General features: G+C 44.6%; 1 protein-coding gene across 1 annotated transcript in view; it reads right to left on the minus strand.

Moving 5' to 3' along the window:
* FGF22 (fibroblast growth factor 22) overlaps positions 1-22488 on the minus strand; it is a 63804-nt gene that overhangs the window by 9251 nt on the left and 32065 nt on the right. The window contains exon 2 of the mRNA XM_069612324.1: positions 8930-9033. Within this exon, the coding sequence (XP_069468425.1) occupies positions 8930-9033 (104 nt within the window). The remainder of the gene's footprint in view (positions 1-8929; positions 9034-22488) is intronic.

Consider the following 22488-nt stretch of genomic DNA (forward strand, 5'->3'; position numbering starts at 1 on the left):
CAACATGCAAGGCCTGTCGGAACCTTTGCTCCAGGCCCGACGCATGTTGGGGGGGGGTGGGATTTGCATATTTTCATATTCACATTTTACATTTATATTTCAATGGATTTTAGTTCATATTTCAGTTTATATTAATTTATTTTTATTTTAATGTATTAATATGTTTAGATTAGGTGTACCACCCACCCCGGCCCCAGGTGCAAACCTTTCAAAAGCTTTGCTTCAGGTTTGGCACACAGGGGGTGGTTGTTTCTAAGGCAACGTTCGGTCTTGGAAGCAAGACCACACGGGACAACAGGGGTGCGAATTCCATACCCGCGCTTAGAAACCCAAATAGTAGGGGTATTAAGCATGTTTTAAGAAAGATTTAAATGTAGTTTTAACATTATGGCATTTGTTTCTGGAAACTATTGCCACAGCTGTTCGCCTTGCTTTAAGGCACACCAGGGCCTGCTCGACATCAGGCTTTGCCTGAGTTATAATGCAAGATTCTCCTCCTGTTGTTAATGATTGTAAATATATTATTTTTGTATGTAGTATTGTAAAAGTTCTTTATGGACTAAAATACAACAATAAATAAATAAATAATGCCAGATTACTCCTTGTGTGCTGCTGAGTGCCACACCCGGCTAGGGTGAGCAGCTTGGATGTGCGCTTGCGCAGTATGTTTTTTCCTATGTTTCCTCTGTTATGGCGAGAATATGAGATGTATTTGAGGAACATTAACCATTACCTGCTAGGTTTGTGGTTATGTAAAGTGGATTGGTAGAATTTATTTCTTCCAATAAAAGTAAGAGTTAGGATCTAGCCATTGATACCGCAATCAGTCTTCATTGGACAATGTTTGGTCGTTTCTTATTTTCCTCACTAGTATCAGCCTTAGGGGCCTATAAAAGAGTACTTCTAGTTAGGTTTTTTCTGCTTTTCAGATCAAGCTCCCTTTAGGTACATTAGCATATCCAATCAAGTTGCAGGACAACTCAGTCCGTCCCTCCTCTTCTCCCTCTACCCCTACCCCATCCCATAGTAAGGGGTCAGGGAAGCGAGTCGGAATAATACTGACAGTCCCTGTCCCTTTTTTGGATCTGTTAGATGTTTCCTGGAGTTCCTGTTTTTCTTCTATTGATAACCCAGTGGTCTAGGTTTTGCCTACAGAAAGGAGCAAGATAAACTTCGATCTCCCATTTTCCTCCACAAAAAGGGGAGAGGGGTAACATTTTTCATCATTTTTTTCTTTTTTAAGATGGCCTCTTCCAGGAATCGACCACTTCATGGTATCCTTTTGGTTCCAAATAAAGGGAACAGGCCCCAAAAAGGGGCTAGATAAGGCCTTGAGGAGTTGTCAAGGCAAGTTATAGAACGTGTTGGGTCAGGTCACTCAGGCTTAGGTACGGGCTTTGCCTGTTGATGTGCGAGTACTGCGGAATTGGACTTTAGGAACGGTTTGCCTGCTCGGCATCACTTAACACCTTCATTTCTACAGAATGGCGTAAGTCCTTTCCCATGTGACTTCATCCCAATTGGTCATTAGACAAGCTTGCTTTCATTGAGATCTTTGCCCCTCAAGGGAATAGAGCCCGCTCCTTTCACTGTTTTTTCACCCAGGGCTCTACCCATCCTCGACAAGGCACACCAAGAGGTGCACATATTTACTCCTCTGCTCGAGGGGCTTGAACAACATTTTTTGACTCCTTTGGAAAGGTTGTGTCGGCAGGGGTCCTGCTAGACCTAGGGTATCTCCTGTAATGCCTCATGGGCTGGCCAGGGTTTTTTTCTTGGAGGGCGTTCCCCTCAAATCCCCGGGGGTTGCAGTAAGTTAAAGAGGGTTCATTTTGAGTATTTCCTCTCTTTGTCCGTTTATCCCCTGCCTCCTCCGCCAGTGTTCAGTATAGCAAGCAGAATGATAGTGTGGAAGTCAGTGACCTCATTTTCTTGAAGGGACGGTGGTACCAGTGTCCCTCACGGTTTCTCAATTGTGAACGCAATAACTATGCTCCCGCTACATGGGGGTGGAGGGGTGGGGGAGGGTTTTGCCCAATAATTAACTTGCATGTTCTAACATCTATTCTTCAAAATGAAAAGGTATATTGCACCCATGGGCACCCTTCTCCCGGTGGATTGTATGATCAAGTTAGACCTCAGGGATGAGGGCTAGGTGGTTCCTGTTTTTGTTCCTCATCAGGAGTTTCCTCTTCAGTTCCATTGATGGGTTTGCACTTAGCAATGACCCTCCCTTTCAGTTTTGGCCTTTCCCATCAGCCCCCTGGTGCTCCACCAGGTTAATGAAGCTGGGGATAACTCACCTCAGTTCCAAGGGGTTTTCGGATAATTGTTTCAGATTTTTTTTTCTTTGGCGACAGTTAATGGTGTCCCTTCTACAATCATGGGATTTGGTTTTTGCTATAAATACAAGAGGTTAAAGTTCTGCATCTTTATCCTTTCGGGTGACAGACTCTCCTTCGTAAGGAAGTAATCCATCTTCTCCCCCTGAAAGGGAGGATTTCCCTCAGTTTGCTAACCTGCACGGGCATATGGTCAGTTCCATCCGAGTCATAGTTCCAAACATCTTCGTAAGAATCTGTCTCTCTCACAGTTAGGTCTCTGTTCCCCGAGGTCACATTGGCGCTCCTTCAGTGGCTCAGGCTCAAGAATGCCTAGAATGGCACGGCTCTTTTTCGTTCCCTCTCTGGGTGTCTTTCCGGGGAAGATACCAGCAGATTGGGCTGGGGTGCCTGGATAGGAGGTTTTAACAGGTAGAGGTGGTCCACTTTAGTGACGAAAGTGCATGTCAGCAGTCTGGAATTGTTAGCGAACTCTCTTGCACTCAAGAGCTTTTTTCTAGGATCAATGCCAGACATCTCCGGGACAGGAGCAACATAATGTTAAGCAGTACTCTCTCTTTGCCAAGATCTTGTACTTTTGGTTTCCGATTTAGTGGTTCTCTTTCAATTGTCCCTTCTATGCTAGGTTCCCCGGCTCTGCAGTTAGAATGTGGATCCCAGTGCACTTCCTTCAGACTGTTTCCTCCGGGATTGGTCAGTTCCTTGTGGCATTTTTTTCCTCCTTTGGATAGCAAGAGTTTCTGGTTCAGCTACGCATGCAGTCGACATACCTAGTGTTGGCCTTCGCGGAGGTGGATCCCAACCCTATAGGAAATTACGGTGGATATTACTAGTAAAGTCCCTCTCCACCTGTGGGCTTTCTCAGCCCCCACAAATTTTTTCTCTTATGAGTGGGTCCTTCAGGGACCCCCCTCTCTCTTATTTGTTAGATCTTTTTCATCTCTTCCTGGTGCTTCCGAGGTCTTTCACAGGACTCTATCTGTGTCATCAAGGACTTCGGAGCAGCATTTAATAAGTAAGGGTACCTTTCAGCTTGCAACCACTGGGTTAGTAGGTGTGTGGCTCAATTTTTCAGTTCCGTTTCTCCCTTGCAGTATAGATAGGTAGCTTCTGGTGGAGTTGTTTTGAAAGGTTAACATTACATGTTGATGGAAATATTAACTGCCATTATCTCAACCAGAGGTAGTGTCAGTAAGGGTGAAGACAGTGGATAGGCAGTGCTTGGTGCGTAGGGCTTTCAGGTCCATTGGCATTGGGGTTCCACCTAAACTAGGTGTTTTCTTCTAGGGGACATTTACATCGTATTGGATTAGTGTGTTTTGTTTTTTGCTAATGAAGGGTTGTCTGTGCTACAACTGTTTTTCCAAGTTATCCATGTGGAATTGTCTTTCCTGTTAAGATTTTTTTTCTGATAGCAGACCATTAGATATGGACAGTTTAATGTTTCTCCCCAGGGGGGTGGGGGGGGGTAGAGGATCACGGTCTTTGTTGCCAGAAGGGGTAAGCATATGGTTTCCCCCATCTATTATCCAGGTTTTTCCAGAACATTTTCATGTATGAGTTATAAGTGTTTTAAAAATGTTTAAGTGGGATACAGAGGCTCTTAGCCTCCTAATACTTCTCAGCTGCTATTCCGGTGGGAACACTATTGCAGGGTCCCTTGCCCCCTTTGACCTAATAGATTAAGTATGTTTTGCAGAAAGAGGGAGTTAATGCTCCTTTGGTTCTTCAGTTAAAGGTGCTATGGTGTTCAGGACGTTCTCCTGGGGGGGAAAAATTATCAAAGCAGCTGATTGGTCAAGGGAATAATCATTGGAATAATTTTATTTTATCACAAGTGTATTGATCATGTTGGGGTTAGGGTGACACAAGAGCTTCAAACTTGCATAATCTGAAGCCTCCTGTCATGCCATAGAATGACTAATCCCCCGCACTAACGTGAGAGGGGGTTTAGATTCTATTAAAGACAGGAGGCGAGTATTATCCCACCCACCATCCTCTTGTCTGTTTTTTTATTCTACCCACCCACCCTGTTCTGTTTCATATTGTTTCAGCTTCGGGTGAGAGGTACTATACAGAAGAGATTGTTGTAGTGTCCGGCTGCGGAGAGTTTGAGATCCCGTTAGTTTCTCTGGATCCTTTTTTCTCTGCGCTTCGCAGTTGGATCGATGCAATGGGAGTCTGGTGCAAGACAGCTGCAGATAGAAGAGTTGGGATTAAAGTAAAGGACATATATAGAGGAGAGTCCCTGCCCATTGGTCACGTGCAGGGCATGACCTGTCCTCCATGTTGGATTGGGGAGCTCCCCTTACATTGACTGTGAACTGTATTTAGTTCTGTTATTTAAACTTTTTTGTTTGTAAACGTTTTTTTCTTTGCTGCTGTGGTTAAGAAGTAAAGATTGTAATGCATAATACTCGCCTCCTGTCTTTAATAGAATATAAACCCCCTCTCACGTTAGTGCGGGGGATTAATCATTACAGCTGTCAAAGGACAGGGTTAAATCGAAGCGGCCTGAGTGTATCAGTGAAAATCTTTGTGCGGTCATATTGCAGTGTCTGTTAACTACAGCGATCTGTTCATCAATCTGTGGACCACTGCAGCTATTGCTTCCATCCTGCACTTTTCTGAGGATATCAGGTTGTCAGTTTATTCTATGCATTGTTTCCATTCCAAAGTTACGGCAATTGTAATTGCTTTGCACAGTGCAGTTTCCCAATTGCCTAGTGTGAAAAAAGAAAAATGTTTCTCCACACATGGGACATTCATTCTATAATGTACATTACTTTTATTGTGTCTTTAATTCTTTGTGTCACATTGTATATGTAGAGTGTGTGTGTTTCGCTGGGCTTTATAGAATAGACCTCATTTGTGCAGTTTCTTGTTTTTTTTATTGTAGTGAAAGGAATAGTGTACAGTACACCAGTACAAAATTCAAGGAGTACTGCCTCCTAATTACTCCTGAGGAAGCTTTAAATTGGTCAGAAGCAGTTAAGGTAGTGAGAAGTACACACAGGGCTGTTAAAACTTCCGATGGTAGGGTTTGGAATAGTAAAAGGGTTTGTCAGAGTACGACCAAGAGTTCTACTGATGAGAAGTCTAGACCCAGCAGTAGTAGGCTTTGTCAGAGTATGACCAAGAGTTCTACTGATGAGAAGTCTAGACCCAGCAGTAGTAGGCTTTGTCAGAGTATGACCAAGAGTTCTAATGATGAGAAGTCTAGACCCAGCAGTAGTAGGCTTTGTCAGAGTATGACCAAGAGTTCTACTGATGAGAAGTCTAGACCCAGCAGTAGTAGGCTTTGTCAGAGTATGACCAAGAGTTCTACTGATGAGAAGTCTAGACCCAGCAGTAGTAGGCTTTGTCTCGACCAAGAGTTCTACTGATGAGAGGTCTAGACCCAGCAGTAGATGTGACAATAAGAGAGTGGTGTCAAACAGTTTGCAACAAGTACATGTCAATAGGTGTGGTCGTCCAAGAAGGGAGTGTTGCAAGCCTTATACCTGAGGGAATATGTTGACAAATGAGTGGGCCAAAAGAAAAAAGATATTGATGTTCTCAAATGTTGTTTTCAAATCCAATGCACAAATTAATAGGTGCGAAGGGCAGTGAAAGCTATGTTTGGTGAGGTTATGTGTAGTTTTATATGTGAATTATATGCATAGTAGGTAGATGTTCCTTACGCTTAGTTCCTGGTTCTAATACGATGCTCAGAAGGATAAAACATACATCAAACACTGACGAATTACAAAAATGTGACACAGTCTGAATCAGAAATTATGTGACGATACCTTCAAGAACCAGGGAAATTACTTTGTGGGAGAGCATTTTAAAACTCTAGGTGGCATAAAGCAAGGGCTTTAAGTGGGCTAGACCCTGGCAATCTCAGGAACACCCATGCTGGGGCTCTTCCTGGGCCAATCCCTGACTAGCACCAGCCACGCCGACACCTCAGGCAGTCTGTGTAGTCGAAGTGCTGCACGGTTACATGGGATGCCTGCAGGTGTCAGCACTTCCGATTAGAAAAAAATATTTTTCTAAACTGAAGTACTGACACATGCAGACAGCCTGTGTAACCATGGCTTCGGAACACGGGATGCCAGATGACTCTGCACTCAGAAACAGGAGGGCTGGAGGCAGGGTTTTAAGTAGGCTGGGGCTAGCCCAGGCAGGCTCCGAAAATTGTGTTTGAGACAGGGCCCTGCCGGGACCCATGACGTCTCGTGCTAACCCCGGCAAAATGCTGGTATTAGGCAAGGCTTTTTTTGTAAAGTCTGCATGTAAGCAAGAGCTTCAGGCTTTAGAAAAAAAAACATTGCCTTCTTGTTTTGTCACCATCCTCCCTGCATCTCAAATGAAAGGTGTATCTGGCGGGGGTTGGTGACACAATCAAAAGGCACGTATTTTTTGTAAAGCCTGAAACTGTCACGTACAAGCGAGAACTTCAGGCTTTACAAAAAAAAGCCAATTTTTTCATTGCATCTCCAACCCCCTACCAGGCACCTCTTTCATTAGAGATGCAGGGGATCCTCAACTTCCGTGAGAGGGTGACGATCCCTGCATCTCCAGGGAAAGGGGTGCTTGTCAGGGGGTCAGCGCCTCAATTAAAAGATGAGGAAACCGTACCTGACCTGAAGGGTGTTTGTTAGGCTACTCCCCTTGCCCTTTTGCAAAATCGAGCCTGGGCTCTTACAGGGGCATGACCTAACGGCAGCATTCAGGTGAGGTATGTGTTGCCTCCTAATTGTGGCACCAACCCCTTGCCAGGCAACGGCCCCTAAGAGCCCGTACTTGAGTGTGTTATGTTATATGAATTTATAAAGCGCATGTGCAGCGAAGGCAACTTGGCGCTGAAAAAAGTACCAACAGGACAGTAGGATTTCTTGGGTTTTAGAGGGGCTAGATAGATGATCGCCTACAGGCTGAAACAAGACGCTCAGAAAGAAGTCGACAGACTCAGTGTTATCGCATTTCCTTTGACTTGAGGAGTGTGCAGGCCACTTAAAGCACAGGCTCCCCTAGTTTTTCTGAACAAAGAGTCGTCAGGCAGCATGAATACCCTTTAACCATGCGGTTAAATGGCTTTCATGCTGCCTGATGATTCTTTACTCAGAAACAATAGGAAAGCCAGACCCGCCAGCCCGCCTCCTGTTTCTGAGTACAGAGCCATCACACAGCAGACAGCTTATGTTTAAAAAGCACGGGCTCCTTGAGTGAAAGGGCTGCCTGCTGTGTCCGAGAGCTGGGGGGCATTGGTATCACAACTTTGGTGCACCTAGCCCCAAATTTTGTTTAAAAAGGAGGGTCTGGGCGCTCCAAAGTAACTAATGCTAATAATGCCAGTGCGCCCCAGCGCCCCTGCTTTCGCCAACCCCCCAACCCCTTAGTCGAGGGGAGTTCTCGTTAGGGGTAGTGCCTAAGTTGGACACGCCCAGTACCGAGAGTGCTCCCCTACCTCGATTTAGCATCCCACTTAAAGCACTACATAAAGCCCAGGGTCATCCTCCTCTATTATTGTTTACTCCAAAACAAGCAGGCCCAGATATCTGCCAATGGCCTTTTCACACCCGCTGCTCCTTCAAGGGAACAATAGTTGCACTGGTGCCTCCGCGGTATGAAGTGACGTGTGCGTGGCATGTGGGGCATTTTCAGGGGCAACACCTTCAGCCAGTCCCGGCTGTTTTACATGTTGGGAATCAGACGCCATGCTTAATTATGAGTAAGGCAGCAGTGGGGAAACAGGGAGAGCGGTAAAACAGGCAGTGTTTTGAATACCGTCTAATTATTGGTTTCGGCATTGAAACCCATAAAAAAGCACCTGCATTTCAGTCGAATTAACAACCTCCACAAAAATGTGGTATGGGGGTAGCATTGACACATGGGGGATTACCACGTGTGCGTCTATCGCATTTCCTCAATGGGGCTCTAAAATGGGGAATAAACACACCAGTAAATTGCCGTTACTGCATGCGCTAACAGTAATTGTGTTCATTGGTATTACCAGAGGTAAGGCTTCGAAACTCATATCAAGGTCCTTAAAATGGAGGAAACAAGACTACAAGATGGCAAAGTGAACCTGCCATCTAAGGGGTATGGGTGGGTAGGGGGGGGGGGTTGCTTATTCCAGCAGAGGCATGGCTATTCATCATGAGATCAGCACAGAAGACTTGTCCAGAGTAGGGTGGAACGGGGAGGAGGCGGCCAGAGGCCTAAGGTAGTTCACACAAAGAGGAGGGCGCAAATTAGCACCAGCATCCAACAAAGATTCAGAACGTCCGTGCTCTTTCCTGTGTGCATAGCATGGATCTAGCACCAGGGCACAACCAGGGGAGGAATTGGGCCGGAACAAGACAGAGCTACGCGTGGCTCCTGCAAAAACGGTCTTGTCGGAGGGCCGTTCCATTTAGACCATAGCACTTCACATCATTAAGGCAACAACAGGCTTGAGGCAGACACAAGGGAGTCACAATACTGTACAAGCAAAACAAGAGTCGTAGTCGATATGGAAATGCTCAGTTAGTATTTTTGGCTGTGGATAGTGGGGTTCGGGAAGCAGTGTGAGTACAGGAGATGAGGGGGATACTTACCGTCCCGAAGAGTCTCCCCTTTTTGTTCATGGCCAAGTAATGGCCGGTGTGCACAGATTTGATGACGACCACCCCTACCTTCACAGAGCGAATCTCCAGGACACCTGAGAAGAGAAGAAACAGAGTATTAAAGAGGGAAAGTGGGAGAGTTGGCATCAGCCCTACATATCATTGTCGATCTGCTGACTCCGCAAAACCTGTGTTCTTGTCATGACTCGCTTGGACTGCCTCTCAGAGCCTGATACCCTGGCATCTCTCTTTTGTGGATGGTGATGGGGTGCAGAAGCAGTAGATGCTAGCGGTAGATCATGACACTGTTTGGCACATAAAAAGACTATTGCAGTTGCCCAAACCTATGGTGTCCACAATACATGTAGAGCTAAACCATGGCAGAATATTTTCCTTCAAACATAATAATGTCCAACCTAATGATAAAGAATTTCAAATGCTACGGAGAATACTGATTTTAGATACGGAGTATACCGATACTCAAAGAGATGACTTGATTGGCTAGATCAAACTTTAAAAGCAATCAAGATAATATTGAGGCGAAAAAGAAGAGCAACATTTATTTTAATGAGTGTCATGTTACAAAAAGAGACAGGGTCTGTATTTAGACCAAAAAATAAATAGAAAATGCATATGTGATCAATGAAAACATTGTGACATTTATGGGGTATAAAGGGAACGCTAAGAGAGCATGGCCTGTGAATGGCAGCTTAGGCATGGACTAACTCTGCTGTGCAACTGCCCTCCATAGAGGAGGTACACAGTTATGTAGTGGCCACTTGCTAGCAGCCCTTGATGCTGGCCTCAGCCTTTTGGATGTCCATCGACTATAGGAACATGAAAAACCTGCCTGCCCGTTGTGAGGTCTTCCAGACTTTAGCTGGCTCTGGCTGTTTGCACACACTAACGTTTGAGAAGGTGTAGAGCGTGATTGCAGGAGCCTAAAGCGCTTGTCTGTTGCAAATCAGTGCACCAAATGAATTGAAACCAAGAGTGATTAGACACTAAGCCGCAAGTGTCAAGTATGCAAACCTGATCAATGAAAACACAACCACAGTGCGCTGATTTCGAAGTTAATTGCAATTCTTTTGTGTTAATAAACATCAGTAGTAGATGCTGAGTAGGTGCAGTCCTGCAGTCTACTCTGGAGCAGTCTGTTTGCAGTGTCTACTGTGGGTGGAGCAAAGCAGAGCAAATTCAACAGTCAAAAACTCCATTCTCCAGCGGAGCGGAGCAGAGTAGGTGCTGAGTAGGTGCAGTCCTGCAGTCATGCAGGAAGGAAGGCATGAAGGAATGATCCCTATACCTTCTGTGTGTGAAGCTGAAGATGACATCAGGAGACTACGCAGTTCTCGACTACGCCTAAGCTCGGACGTTGTGATTGCCAAGCCAGTCTCTGGCAAAAGAGGTGAGCGATCACAATTGCCTCATAAAACTGTTATCACGCTACCTAATGAAAGCACAAACCATTAAAAACTAACATTGTCACCCATGCAAAGCGCGATACAGACAAATGTCCCAGCGTATCCCCCCCTTGTCCAATCAGCATAATCCTGCGCTGCCCTCCCCCAGCGTGGCTGGCGACCCAGAGCCCACCAGTCCGGGGGCTCTTAACTTGGCGACAGTTGTGGCGGTAACTGGGACTGGCATATGGAGAGAAGAGGAGGGGAACGGAGTGGAGCTGGCAGCAGAGGAGGACGAGGGGGCGACAGGGGGGGCTTCCCCCGCCTGGATCCGCGACCCCAGGAAAATGCATCTCGGAAGCCGCCCGAGGTGCAGGGAAGGGATAGAATACCCATCAAGGAGTTTATGCCATCGAGGGCCGTGGAGGCTTACGAGGGGGGGCTGCCCCCTAGAGCCCTGCCTCCAAACATAAACTGGGAGGAAGGAAAGGAGCTCTTCCCGAGGGCCCCTCCTACAAATCCAAAGAAAATCCAGGAGTTTGCAGGACGAACAGTCTTGATTGAAGCCATGATCCACCTTCCCCAGATACCCTGTGAGGTCAGGGCCGACCAGGTGAACCAGACGGAGAGCGAGCAGGAGCTAGGAGCCCCAGACTCCCTGGTGGTCGAAAGAAACAAATGCCTAAAAAGAAAAAGGCAACAGGTTGACACAGTAAATAGGGAAAAACCTAGGAAAAGACCGAATAATAGGAACTCTTTGAGTAAAAACAAAGCCGCACCAAAAAGAAATTTAAAAGGAAAAGTACCAAATCGAGCGATATCCCGCGGGGGGCCCCAAAACAATAGCATGCTCAAAGAGCAAAATGGGGATCGAAATGAAAGAAATAATTTAAAAAACTATTTCCAACCTTCCCACAAAACACACAGGCCATTGATAGAGGAACTTTCAGACGCAGAAATCCTCCAGGCTGTTAAGGATTGTTGGCCTTTTTTTCGAAACATCGTAGAACGAATGAGCCAGAGCCTCAAACAAACTTTACTCCTCAGGGAGACCCCCCAGACATAACAAGAGGAGAAGAAAACACGGGACCCAAGGAATTAATGGAAAGGCCTTTGATACCAAGCAAGAAAGTGGGATCAAAGTTGAGCTCTGCTCCAACCAGCCAAATCGACGATGTAACACCGTCAAGGGGCGATGCGACAGCCCAAACAAAAGCAGGCCCACAGACAACAGAGGAAGATCTTACCACACACGTAGCCCCTAAAGACTCATCCCCCATAGCGTCCCGCACGGAAAAACGCAGCTGCGAGGAAAACAGATCGACAGGAGCAACCACAGCACCCTTCCAAAGCCCAGGTCCTGAAAACTTGAATTCACCTCCAGAAAGTCAAAAAGATCCTGCGATCATGACACAAAACGACAAGCCCCTTACTGAAGATCGAATCGGTGAGAAAAACATGAACACAGGAACAAATACAACAGCTGTGAAAAATTCAGTCACGAACAAGGGGACATCGACCCCAGTAAACTTAAAAGACCCTGCAAGTTTGGAGAACCTTCAACAAAGACCTCAAAAAAGTAGTAAATAAAATGTAAACTTACCTTTAATAGGTTCTTCAACCATAAATGAAAATGTATGACCACAGGATCCTCGAAGACATTCTTTTGGGGCAGTGGGGAGCCAGGGCATCTACCAACCGATGAGACAGCCCAGGATACAGGAACTCCAAGAGAAAATAAGAAGCAATGGCCAACAAAACCTGTCACCTCCAGACACACCAACGAAGAAAGGTGACATGCTTTTGATAATGTCAGAAATTACAATAGCTTTAAATCCTTTCTTAAAGCTATATGAAACAATCAGTGACAGTTTAAAAGACCACACTAACATTCAAACTACAATGAACAAAAAACTAATCTGCCTGGAGGCTCATATCCTGGCACGACTGCAACTGGAGGCTGCGCTGCTCTCAGGTAGGCTAGTATCACGCTCCTCTGACAAATCCACGCAAGGCGATCTGACACACCTGGAAACTCAAACATCTAGAAGCACTCAAACAGAAATAAAAATTGATCTGACTGAGGAGACTTACAACGTGTGTACAAAAAATTCAAGTATCTGGGGCCCGTGCAGTAGCAATATGAAGGAATGTATTACAGAAGAGTCGACAAACAACAACCTAAGTGCAATAAAGTCTCGAAAAGTAACATTGGGACAACGTGTTCAAACTACCGGTGAGAAAACAACAAAAGCAACTACGAAAGAACGTACAAGTACGATCGTGCTGGCGGGCAAAGAAACTCCATTGGCCCCAATGTTTAAAAAAGTGCCCATCACGAAGGCTACTAGATCCTCTACACCTACAGTTTGTACTTCCAACAAAGGTGATCCTAAACCGACCATGGATGAGAAGAAAGACATTGAATCACAAACTGAAAATCCCAAGGTCATTCTTAGACCTGCAGCCTCCCCAAGGTCGGTAGAGGATTTCCTGGCAGACAAGGAAATGATGAACTTAAGCCAACATATAATGGATGAAAATAGAGGGGAGGCTATCTCATCCCCCACACTTGTGACCTCCTTACAGAAAAAGGAGCCTAGAGAAAAAACTAAAGCTGACGGTTTCTTAACATTGGAAGATCGATGTAAGAAGACAGCTAAGAAGGATGGATGGTCTCAAGGCACATCAGAATACCACAATCGCATGCAAGAAGCGAGACCACAAGAACCTATCCCGAGGGAAATCAGGAGGAAGTCCCGGGAATTACATCAAAAGGAGAACCCTCGAGAACGGAAACGGTCTAACAGAGCTTCGCCAAGTATTTATCACACGCATAAAGTAACAGGTGAAAACAGGAGACATGAGAAGAAAAGGGGAAAGGGTCAGCCTCTAAGAAAAAAGGAGAACATCAAAATAAAGGAGACTGACCCCGAGAAAAAGAGATGGGTGATCAAATTGGAACAGATCCCAGGGAACGAAGATGACGTGATTCTGAATAGAGGGTCAGTTCTAAGGCTCTTTGCCTTTATCCCGAAACTAAGATCTATTAAAACGGATGACCTATTGATTGTCGACCCCAGCAAGATACATCAAAAGGCCATATCTCACCTATACCTCTCTTCCAAAAGGGTGCGCGACCTGTTAAAAGAAGAGACCAAATCGCTGTTACGAATGGGCTATGACATTGCTGACTCGTCAAGGTCGATAGCCTTGATGCCAAAAATTAGGCGCGACGAGGAGCTTAAATCAAGAACAAGAAACTCCAAGTCAGTTCAGCAAGGGACTCGACATGGAAAAAGGTCTCCTACCAAATCTGGAAACCAAGAGGAAGAGATTCCGGCCCAAAAAGACAGAAACGAAACAGTACTTCAAGGACCTATCCAGGATCGTCACTTTGTACAATTCTCAGAAGAAGATGACAAGAGCGTGGACAACAATAAGCATGAGACACAAGAAAACAGAAGTGCCAGAAGAGGGAGTGATAAAAGCAAAGTAATTACGATAACAAGAACCATAAAGAAAGTAGCAGCCAAAGACAACAATGGACCTAATCTAGAGTCAAAATTGTCTCACAGCATTTGGTCCTGGCAACCTAAAGCCCTCCAAAGGCAATCTAAGAGATAGCAACCCAACGATCAAAATCTAAAGAGTGGCGTCAACGACAAAGAAGCAACACACAGGCAAATTTTCCATATAGGCTCATGGAACACCAGAGGCCATACTCATTTGACAGCACAAGGACCTATAAAATTAGCAGACTATGACCTACTGTGCCTCCAAGAAACGTGGTTAACACAAGCACCAACATTGGATGGCTACGAAATAGCGTTCTCTCCAGCAAAAAAAGGACCAAGGGGACGACCATCTTCGGGGCTTCTGATAGCCTGCAGACAGGGAAGTGGCTGCACTTTGGAAAAAACCTTGATCAGTAACCCTTCTTTGCTATTGGTCAAGGCCATATGGCTAGAGGGTATCAAGAAAGGAGACAAAGGCAAGCCACCAGTAATTATAATTGCAAACACCTATTGGAACCCGGCGACCCTCACTGATTTAGAGTACCTGGGAATGCTGGAAAGTGCAATTGACGAAGCCATAGGTGTCCATTTGGCACCCTACCTTATGATTTGTGGTGACCTCAACGCCAGGTGCATACAAGATTCAAACAAGCTAGCACCCCACGATTCCATGAGCGCAACAGCTAAAAGAGGTACGGCTTGGCTCAAATTGATGAAATCTAGAGAAATGCACAACATAGACAGTGTTTTCCCAGATCCCTCTCGCTTGCCAACCTTGAAAAGAGAGGCTACAAGGGCCACAATAGATTACATTTTCATATCCACAACCTTGCTATCAGTTGTGACAGCATTTGAAGTAATCGAAACAGCAGCAAGTGACCACAATCTCCTCTGTGCAACGTGGCCCAGAAAAAGGACGGAAAAATCTACGGGGGAATTACCACTATGTATCGACAATCAACGCACAAGACTGAAGCTATCAGCAGCAGCGATCTGTGACCTCAGGTCAAAGTATAACACCGAGTCAGAGCTTACCTCTGAAAAACAGATCGACTATTCTCCATTGCTACTCGTATACAGCCATAAAACTGGAAATAAGGATCCCAAAAGATCACATGTTCATAGGTATGACCTAAAAGTGGCGACTAAAAAGAGAGAAATGCAAAAACTGAAACGACAAGCCAGTAAACTAGGTACACGACTCGCAATCAAGGCAGCGAACGAAGGTCAACGAGAATATAAAATCTGGGTTCATAACCATCGTTTGGCCTTATACCAACAAGACGCCGAGAACATCATAACTGCAATAACAGCTAACAATACCCGAGAGTTTTGGTCTCTCTTAAAAACGGCCTCTTCTCCATCTGAGCCAGCGTTTATTTCAAACATCGGAGAAGGGACATGGGTGAATTTCGTCCAAACGCTTTTGAGAAGACGCAAACACGGCCAAGACCAGCTAAAGAGACCATTCCAACAGCGTGGAGACCTCTAAATGACAAAAAAGAAATAACAAGACGAATAATGAAATTGAAAAATTCTAGAGCTATGGTCCAGACGGCGTAACCAACATAGATCTTAAAGCCTTTCCAGTGGAGTGGGCAAGCCTCTTGAGTGATATTTTTAAGAGATGTGCAACATTACACTCTATCCCACCCTCATGGAAATCCTCAATTGTGGTACCTGTCTACAAAAAAGGGAACAAAGCCGACCCGGCAAATTACAGGCCAATAGCCTTATTGGACTGTATTGGAAAAGTCTTTGGTTCCCTGCTCTTGGAGGAATTTAACTTATGGGCAAAATCAGCTCCGTGCAGCGATTACCTTCAAACGGGCTTTAAAAAAACCTGGGGACTTCAGCTAACATTCTGTTACTGAGCGCCCTAAAGAGCAAAGTCTTAGAAGGGGGCCCAAGGCTGTTTGTCATTTTCATTGATCTTACACAGGCTTTTGATCGTGTTTACCGAATTCTTCTGTGGAAAAAACTGTAAGCCTGGGTATGTCCACAAGATATCCTGGACCCAATTAAGGCGCTATACACAGGTACCACCATGAAAGTGAAGTTAACTCCACAAAGCCTCCTTTCTAAAGCTATTCCAACGGCCATAGGAGTCAAGCAGGGGTGTCCCCTGGCGCCTCCGCTCTTCCTGGCCTTCTTGGGTGATTTACAAGAAGTAAATTTGTCGACTCAATGCTTTCCGCCCAAAATAGGAAGCGCCCATATAAATAGACTTCTATATGCTGATGATCTAATCTTAATGGATCACACTCCAATTGGATTGCAGCGGCAGCTGAACAGTCTGGAGGAATACATGAGGACAAACAATTTGGAGATAAACGAAAAAAAAACAAAATTCATGATTTTCTCAATTAGCTCCAAAAAATCGGAAAAGATATCACTGCACCTGACGAAAGAACCAATTGAAAAGGTGCCGGAATTTAGATATCTGTGAGTGATCTTAGACAGCTCGAAAAAAGAAAATGCAATGCAGATGCACTTAAAACTGAAGGTAAAGAAACTGATTGGGCAAGGCAAAGCCATTAACAGGAAATTTGTCCGCTTTTCGTTACTGCCTGTGTTGGAATTTTACAAAAAAAAGGTTGTTCCATCATTAACATATGGGGCAGATGCAATGCCAACTCTTCCAACTACATTTTGGCGGAAACTTGAAGCACAATTCTGGAGATCAATACTAGCCCTGCCGGATTCCACCTCTATGGCAGTGATAAGACAGGAACTAAGTTTACTATCTCTGGAAGGCACAGTAAAAATCAATTCCTTGATGCTATTTCGCAAATGCAGAATGGCAGAAGATCAGTCAATTCATAACTTGATACTAAGAGAAATTAAAAGTGGAACCAAAAAAATGTTAAAGGTCTGGTGTACCCGGAATTGTGAATATCTAGCATCAGTGGAATGCGACGAAGAAACTCTGTTCGTAAATCCAACAAAAATACAAAAGAAATTGAAAGAACTGGACTGGATCAAAACTAAAGAAATAGCATCGCAAAACAAACTAATCCAGCACTTGCCACCAAATACAAGGAGGTTAAACGAAGTGCAGCCTTACATTAAGAAATTTCCATCAAAACCAGCGAGAGACCTGATTATGAGAGCGAGATTGAACCTCTTACAAACTAACGAAATCCTATTCATTAGTGGCTTATCATCGAAAAAAGAATGTCGCTTTTGTACTGATCAATCAGTAACGGAATCAATTTGTCACCTGATCCTTGAGTGTCCCAGTACCAGAGGTTCAAGATCATCATATCTTCTGGACATTCTAAGCGAGTTTGCTTTAAGCGACCAAGAAAATTGTTGGGCTAAGTTAATAGGGGGGGACAGAACACAATGGCAACTGGCAACCTTTAACATCGTAAAATATGTAAACTCTGTACTACTGCCACAAAACCCCCCTTGTCAGACACCTAGCAACTAAAAGAACTTCTCTTTTGCTTAAAGAATCTGTGAGAAAGAGAATCTGTTTCTCAACATGATCACTTTGTAAAAAATCTTAAAGATTAAACACAAAAAAATAAAAAAAATAAAAAATAAATAAACATCAAACAGCCGACACTTGTCTCTACCATGGGTCTTCCTCTAGGCGGAGTAGTCCCACAGCGTTATTCTGACAATGTGGTAAGGTTTGACCAATTGCGTCATATGGCTGTTGCTTTAGGGAATTATTCCGCAGCGATAGACAATCTTTGGAATTTAGCCGTCCGGCACCACAGGAGGGGTCACCGGCATGTACTATGTACTGTATGCATGGCATTGGAAGTGTAGTATTTAATATAATTTGGCACAGACAAACCAGACATGCCTCCGAATTTCAGTGGCCAGTCAATGGTAGTTTTGAGATCCCTCGTATTGAATATTTAGAGTCAGTCTTGTTAAAAAAGAAGGCCAGACCTGCAGCATTTGATGTTTTGCAAAATTGGAAAAGAGAAGCGTTGCAGCAGCTTAAAAGTAGGGAAAACCATGTGCGCCGTCATAAAACAAATGCTGAAAAGGCGTTGTTATATGAGTCGGTTAGGAATATGGACAGGGCTTTCTCACTCGGTATTCAGAAAATCTATCCTTCTAAAGATCTTCATGTTTCTGATGAGTTTATCGACAAATTGTTAAATGAACGAAGGCCTGGTGCCTCTGCACCACCTCCGTATGTTCCTCTTCCTCCTGCTGTACCTCTTCCTGCTGTTATTCCTGCTCTTCCTGCTCAACCTGTTGTTCCTATTCCTCCGGTTGTTGTTCCTCCACCTGCTCCTCTGCCTCTTCCCATTGCACCAGTAATAGTACCTCCATTGAATTTGCCTGCACCCTCACTCCCAAGTAGTTCTGTACCGCTTGTAGTTGATCAGGGTGCGGGGTCGAGGATTATTACTCGTAATACTGTTCCTACAGAAAAGAAACAGGATTTGTTTGCATGGGCTAAGCATTGTATGGAGAGAGATGATCGAGCTAATGTTCTTGCCATACTTTCTAATATGGATAATTTTCCTGAGAAAAATGTTTTCATTGAAGGTTTAGGGATTCATTTATGTGTAATGTGGGGTAAGTTAAATAATGCAGACCTCCCACGAGGGTTCAGGGACCTGAATACTTTAGCGTTTTCAAGAGACACTGTGGAGAAGGCATGTTGAGAGGATATTTGAGTATAGAAAGGAGTTGGAAAGGTTACGGAATGAGGATGACGAAGAAGAAAGTATGTATGTACAGAAACGATTTCTTCCGTGTCGTAAATCGACATCTGAGGAGGCGCGAATTTGTACAAAAGATGCGATTAGATGGATTGACATATCGATAACTCCAGTTGAGGTATATGACACATACAGTCAATATACGCTAGAAATGCAGAGGAAAGTGATACAGGTAATGGTAGAGTACCTGCAGGATGAATGTTTAAAGAGAAAGGTTAGTTGTCCCACAGAGTTATTGAGCATTTATAAGAGAGCTTTTTCACTTGACACTTCTTCAACTGCTTTAGCGCTCGACTTAGCTCTGTTGCTTAGTAAGCGTTCGGAGTTGCCTACATCTCAGTTGCCTATGAGAGAGGTTCCTCCGACATTTGTCCCAAAGGTTGAGATTCCTGCTAATGCTGCAGCAGGTACACCTGCTGTGGACATTCCTGCACATTATGTATCGCAGTTTGTTCACGTCCCGTTTTCACGACAGGAAGTGAATACTATTAGACAAACTATTCCTGACATTAGGAAAAATCCGACAGGGTTCTATAAAGAGATACAGTCCATTTTGCAGTCCTCAGTGTTTACCCTAGGCGACATTGATTTGCTATTCCCTGTACTCCTGCCTGTAGATTTGTGGAAACAAGTTAGAACTATAGACGATGTACCAGGGTTGGGAGATACATGGGCTAACATAGTTAGGCTTGATGGGGAAAGACCAGCTGGTGAGAGACCACCTCAGGTGATACTAACTTTGCCTGACCGAATCATTTAAAAACTGAAAACTATAATCCCCGAAAAGAGAATTATTTGGGACAAGCTTACGGCCTGTGTCCAAGGAAAATCTGAGGGTGCTACCGAGTTCTTTAATCGGTTCGAACAGGTATTCTCGGATTTCAGTGGACAAGACTTGGGAAAAGATTATTTGTGGACAAATTTGTACGTGGATTGCTGCCTGACATCCAGTCACAAATTATGTCTTCTGAGAGCGCTTGGCAGGCGAAATCCCAATCAGAAGTACTGCACATGGCTCAGTACTACGAGAACCGTGTCAATAATGAAAAAGATTGAGTCGAGAAGAGAAAAGGTGATTTGAAGACTAAAGTATTATTACAGCAAATTGTTAGAGGCCCCAGAGGGGGTAGTTCGCAGATTAGAGGTCAGTATGTTCCACAAGGGAATGTGCCCTTGGGTCCTGTGAATATTAACCAGTGTGCCTATTGTCGCCAGGAGGGTCATTGGCGTGCACAATGCCCCGTCCTTCGACAGAGGTCGAATAACACATTTGGAAATATGGGTAGACGATCCAGAGGTCGCCCGGGTGTAGGGAGCCCTAGTAGAGGCCAGTTTTCGCAGGATCCCCAACAACCTTTTTCACAGGATAATCAGACTTCGAGTGTGGATACTAGAAACATATTTGATCATCCTTCTGCTGCATATCTATCTGAAGAGCTTCCTTTTGATGATATTTTGTTTCGTTAGGATTGCCCGAAGCAGGGTTTGGAACCTACACCTATTCCTGTTAATCAGAAAGGTCCCTACGTTGAAATGGTAGTGGGAAATAGGAAACCTCAATTTTTGATAGACACTGGAGCACAGAAGTGCTCCATTGATCATTCCCGGGTTCCAAACATTCCACTGTCAGGGCAAACCAATGTTTCTGTATGGTTTTCTGGCACACCAGTTGTTTGTCCGGTTTCTTCACCGGTACCTATTTCTTTGGGTCCCTTTACGGACCACTGTCCATTTCTCTTGACTTCGAATTGTGGAGAGAATTTGCTGGGGTTGAATCTGTTGAAGGAATTAAATGCGGTAATTCATTGTTCTTCTGATGGAGTGCGTTTGACGATTTCACCACAGCAATGTTCTGTTTCGCAATTCTTGACTAGACCTTTTCCGCCAGAATTCAGTAATGTACCAGAGTGTTTGTGGGCAGTTGATGACAATGATGTCGGTGTTTTGCAGATTGAGCCTGTTAAAATAGTTTTGAAACATGGAATTAAGCTGCCCCGTATTCCACAGTATAAGATCTCAGTTGAAGGCGAGCGAGCTTTGAAGAGCATTGTTTCCGATTTTGTGCATCGTGGGGTGATTGAGGAGATTGCATGAAGTTTGTGCAATAGTCTGATTTTACCCGTGTACAAAAAAGGTGATAATGCAATTCCATTTCGTTTTATAATTGATTTACGTGCCAATTGTGCCTGATGTGACGACAATATTAACCATGATTCCAGCTACGGCTACTCACTTCAGTGTTGTGGACCTAAAGAATGCTTTCTTCAGTATTCCTATACATGAGGATAGTAGATACTTGTTCGCGTTCACCTTAGGGGGACGCTCATTCACATTTACTCGTGCACCTTAAGGTTATACTGAGAGTCCTAGTATTTATAGTAGGGCTTTGAAAGAGCAGCTTGATACCCTTGGATTGCCCCCTACTTGTACGTTACTTCAATATGTTGATGATTTGCTTTTAGCCGCTGACTCTGAGAGCTCTTGTAAAGAGGGCACTGTGTTGTTGCTCATCCATCTAGCTAAGCATGGTCACAAAGCTTCGCTTAAAAAGTTTCAATATTGTTGCCAGGAGGTCACCTATTTAGGCTATCTCCTGTCAAAGCAGGGAAGAAGATTGACACCTGAAAGAATAAAACACATTTCTGGCATGTCTGTCCCAAATACAGAAAAGGAAGTTAGAGCCTTGATAGGTATGGCTTCTTACTGTAGGTTATGGATCCCAAACTTCTCACTAGTGATAAAACCGATGTTGGCCTTGACGAAGAAGGGTATTTCTTCGCCATTGCCATGGAATACGGAGCATCAACATTCATTCGAGTTGCTCAAGACTGCATTATGTTCGGCGCCAGTTTTGGGCACACCGAACTATGAGAAGGCCTTTGTGTTGTTTGTGCATGAATGTGATGGATGTGCTTTGGCTGTATTAACGCAGGAACATGGAGGGAAGAATAGGCCATGCGGTTACTACTCTTCCGCCCTTGATCCTGTTGCATGCGCTTTGCCAAGAGGTTTGCGCGCTGTCGCTGCTGCTGCTGCGTCTGTAAAACAGAGTGAGGAAATGGTCCTAGGCCATGATTTAACCCTGATGGTGCCTCACTCTGTAGATATTCTATTGAACAAAACCCAAACGCAACACCTCACTTCCGCACGACTGACAAGATATGAATTAATCTTGTTTGCTCCCCACATTCAAATTAGGAGGTGCTGCGTTCTTAATCCGGCCGAACTCCTACCTTTCCCGCAAAATACTGTTTGCGGTGACGAAGAGTCACATGACTGCCTGTATACTACTGAACAAGATACAAAAGGCAGAGTTGATTTGAGGGACACTCCTTTGGATAACCCACAAGGGGAGCTGTTTTGTGATGGCTCCTGCTTCAAACTACTGGATGGTACATCCACAGCTGCTTCTGCAGTCACTACATTGAGTACGGTTGTGGAGACCAAGAGAATTAAGCATAACTCTGCGCAGGCCGCAGAGATTATAGCATTGACTCAAGCTTGTGAGCTTTCCGAAGGGCTAACAGTAAACATATATACTGATAGCCAGTATGCCTTTGGGGTGGCTCGCAACTTTGGGAGACTTTGGTCAGAGAGAGGGTTTTTAACTTCGCATGGCACCAAGATCCAACATGGCTCCCTGATAGTACAATTGCTTTCAGCGCTTGCGCTCCCTAGTCAGTTAGCAATCATTAAGTGCGCAGCACATCACAAGATTATAGATGATGTAGGGAAAGGGAATGCTTTCGCTGATCAAATAGCTAGACAAACTGCCTCTGATCTCTTCACGGAGATGTATGTTTCAAGGGAGACTGTAGATGACTATGCAATGGATGAGGGTGTTGGGTCTGTACGGGATATCCAAGCCGATGCCACATTAGAAGAATCCAAGAGGTGGGCTGAGGGCTTGGGGAAACTCGATGATGATGGGT

This window comes from Ambystoma mexicanum, chromosome 1p (assembly GCF_040938575.1).
Source record: "Ambystoma mexicanum isolate Mex_15411 chromosome 1p, UKY_AmexF1_1, whole genome shotgun sequence".
NCBI classification, from domain to species: Eukaryota; Metazoa; Chordata; class Amphibia; order Caudata; family Ambystomatidae; genus Ambystoma; species Ambystoma mexicanum.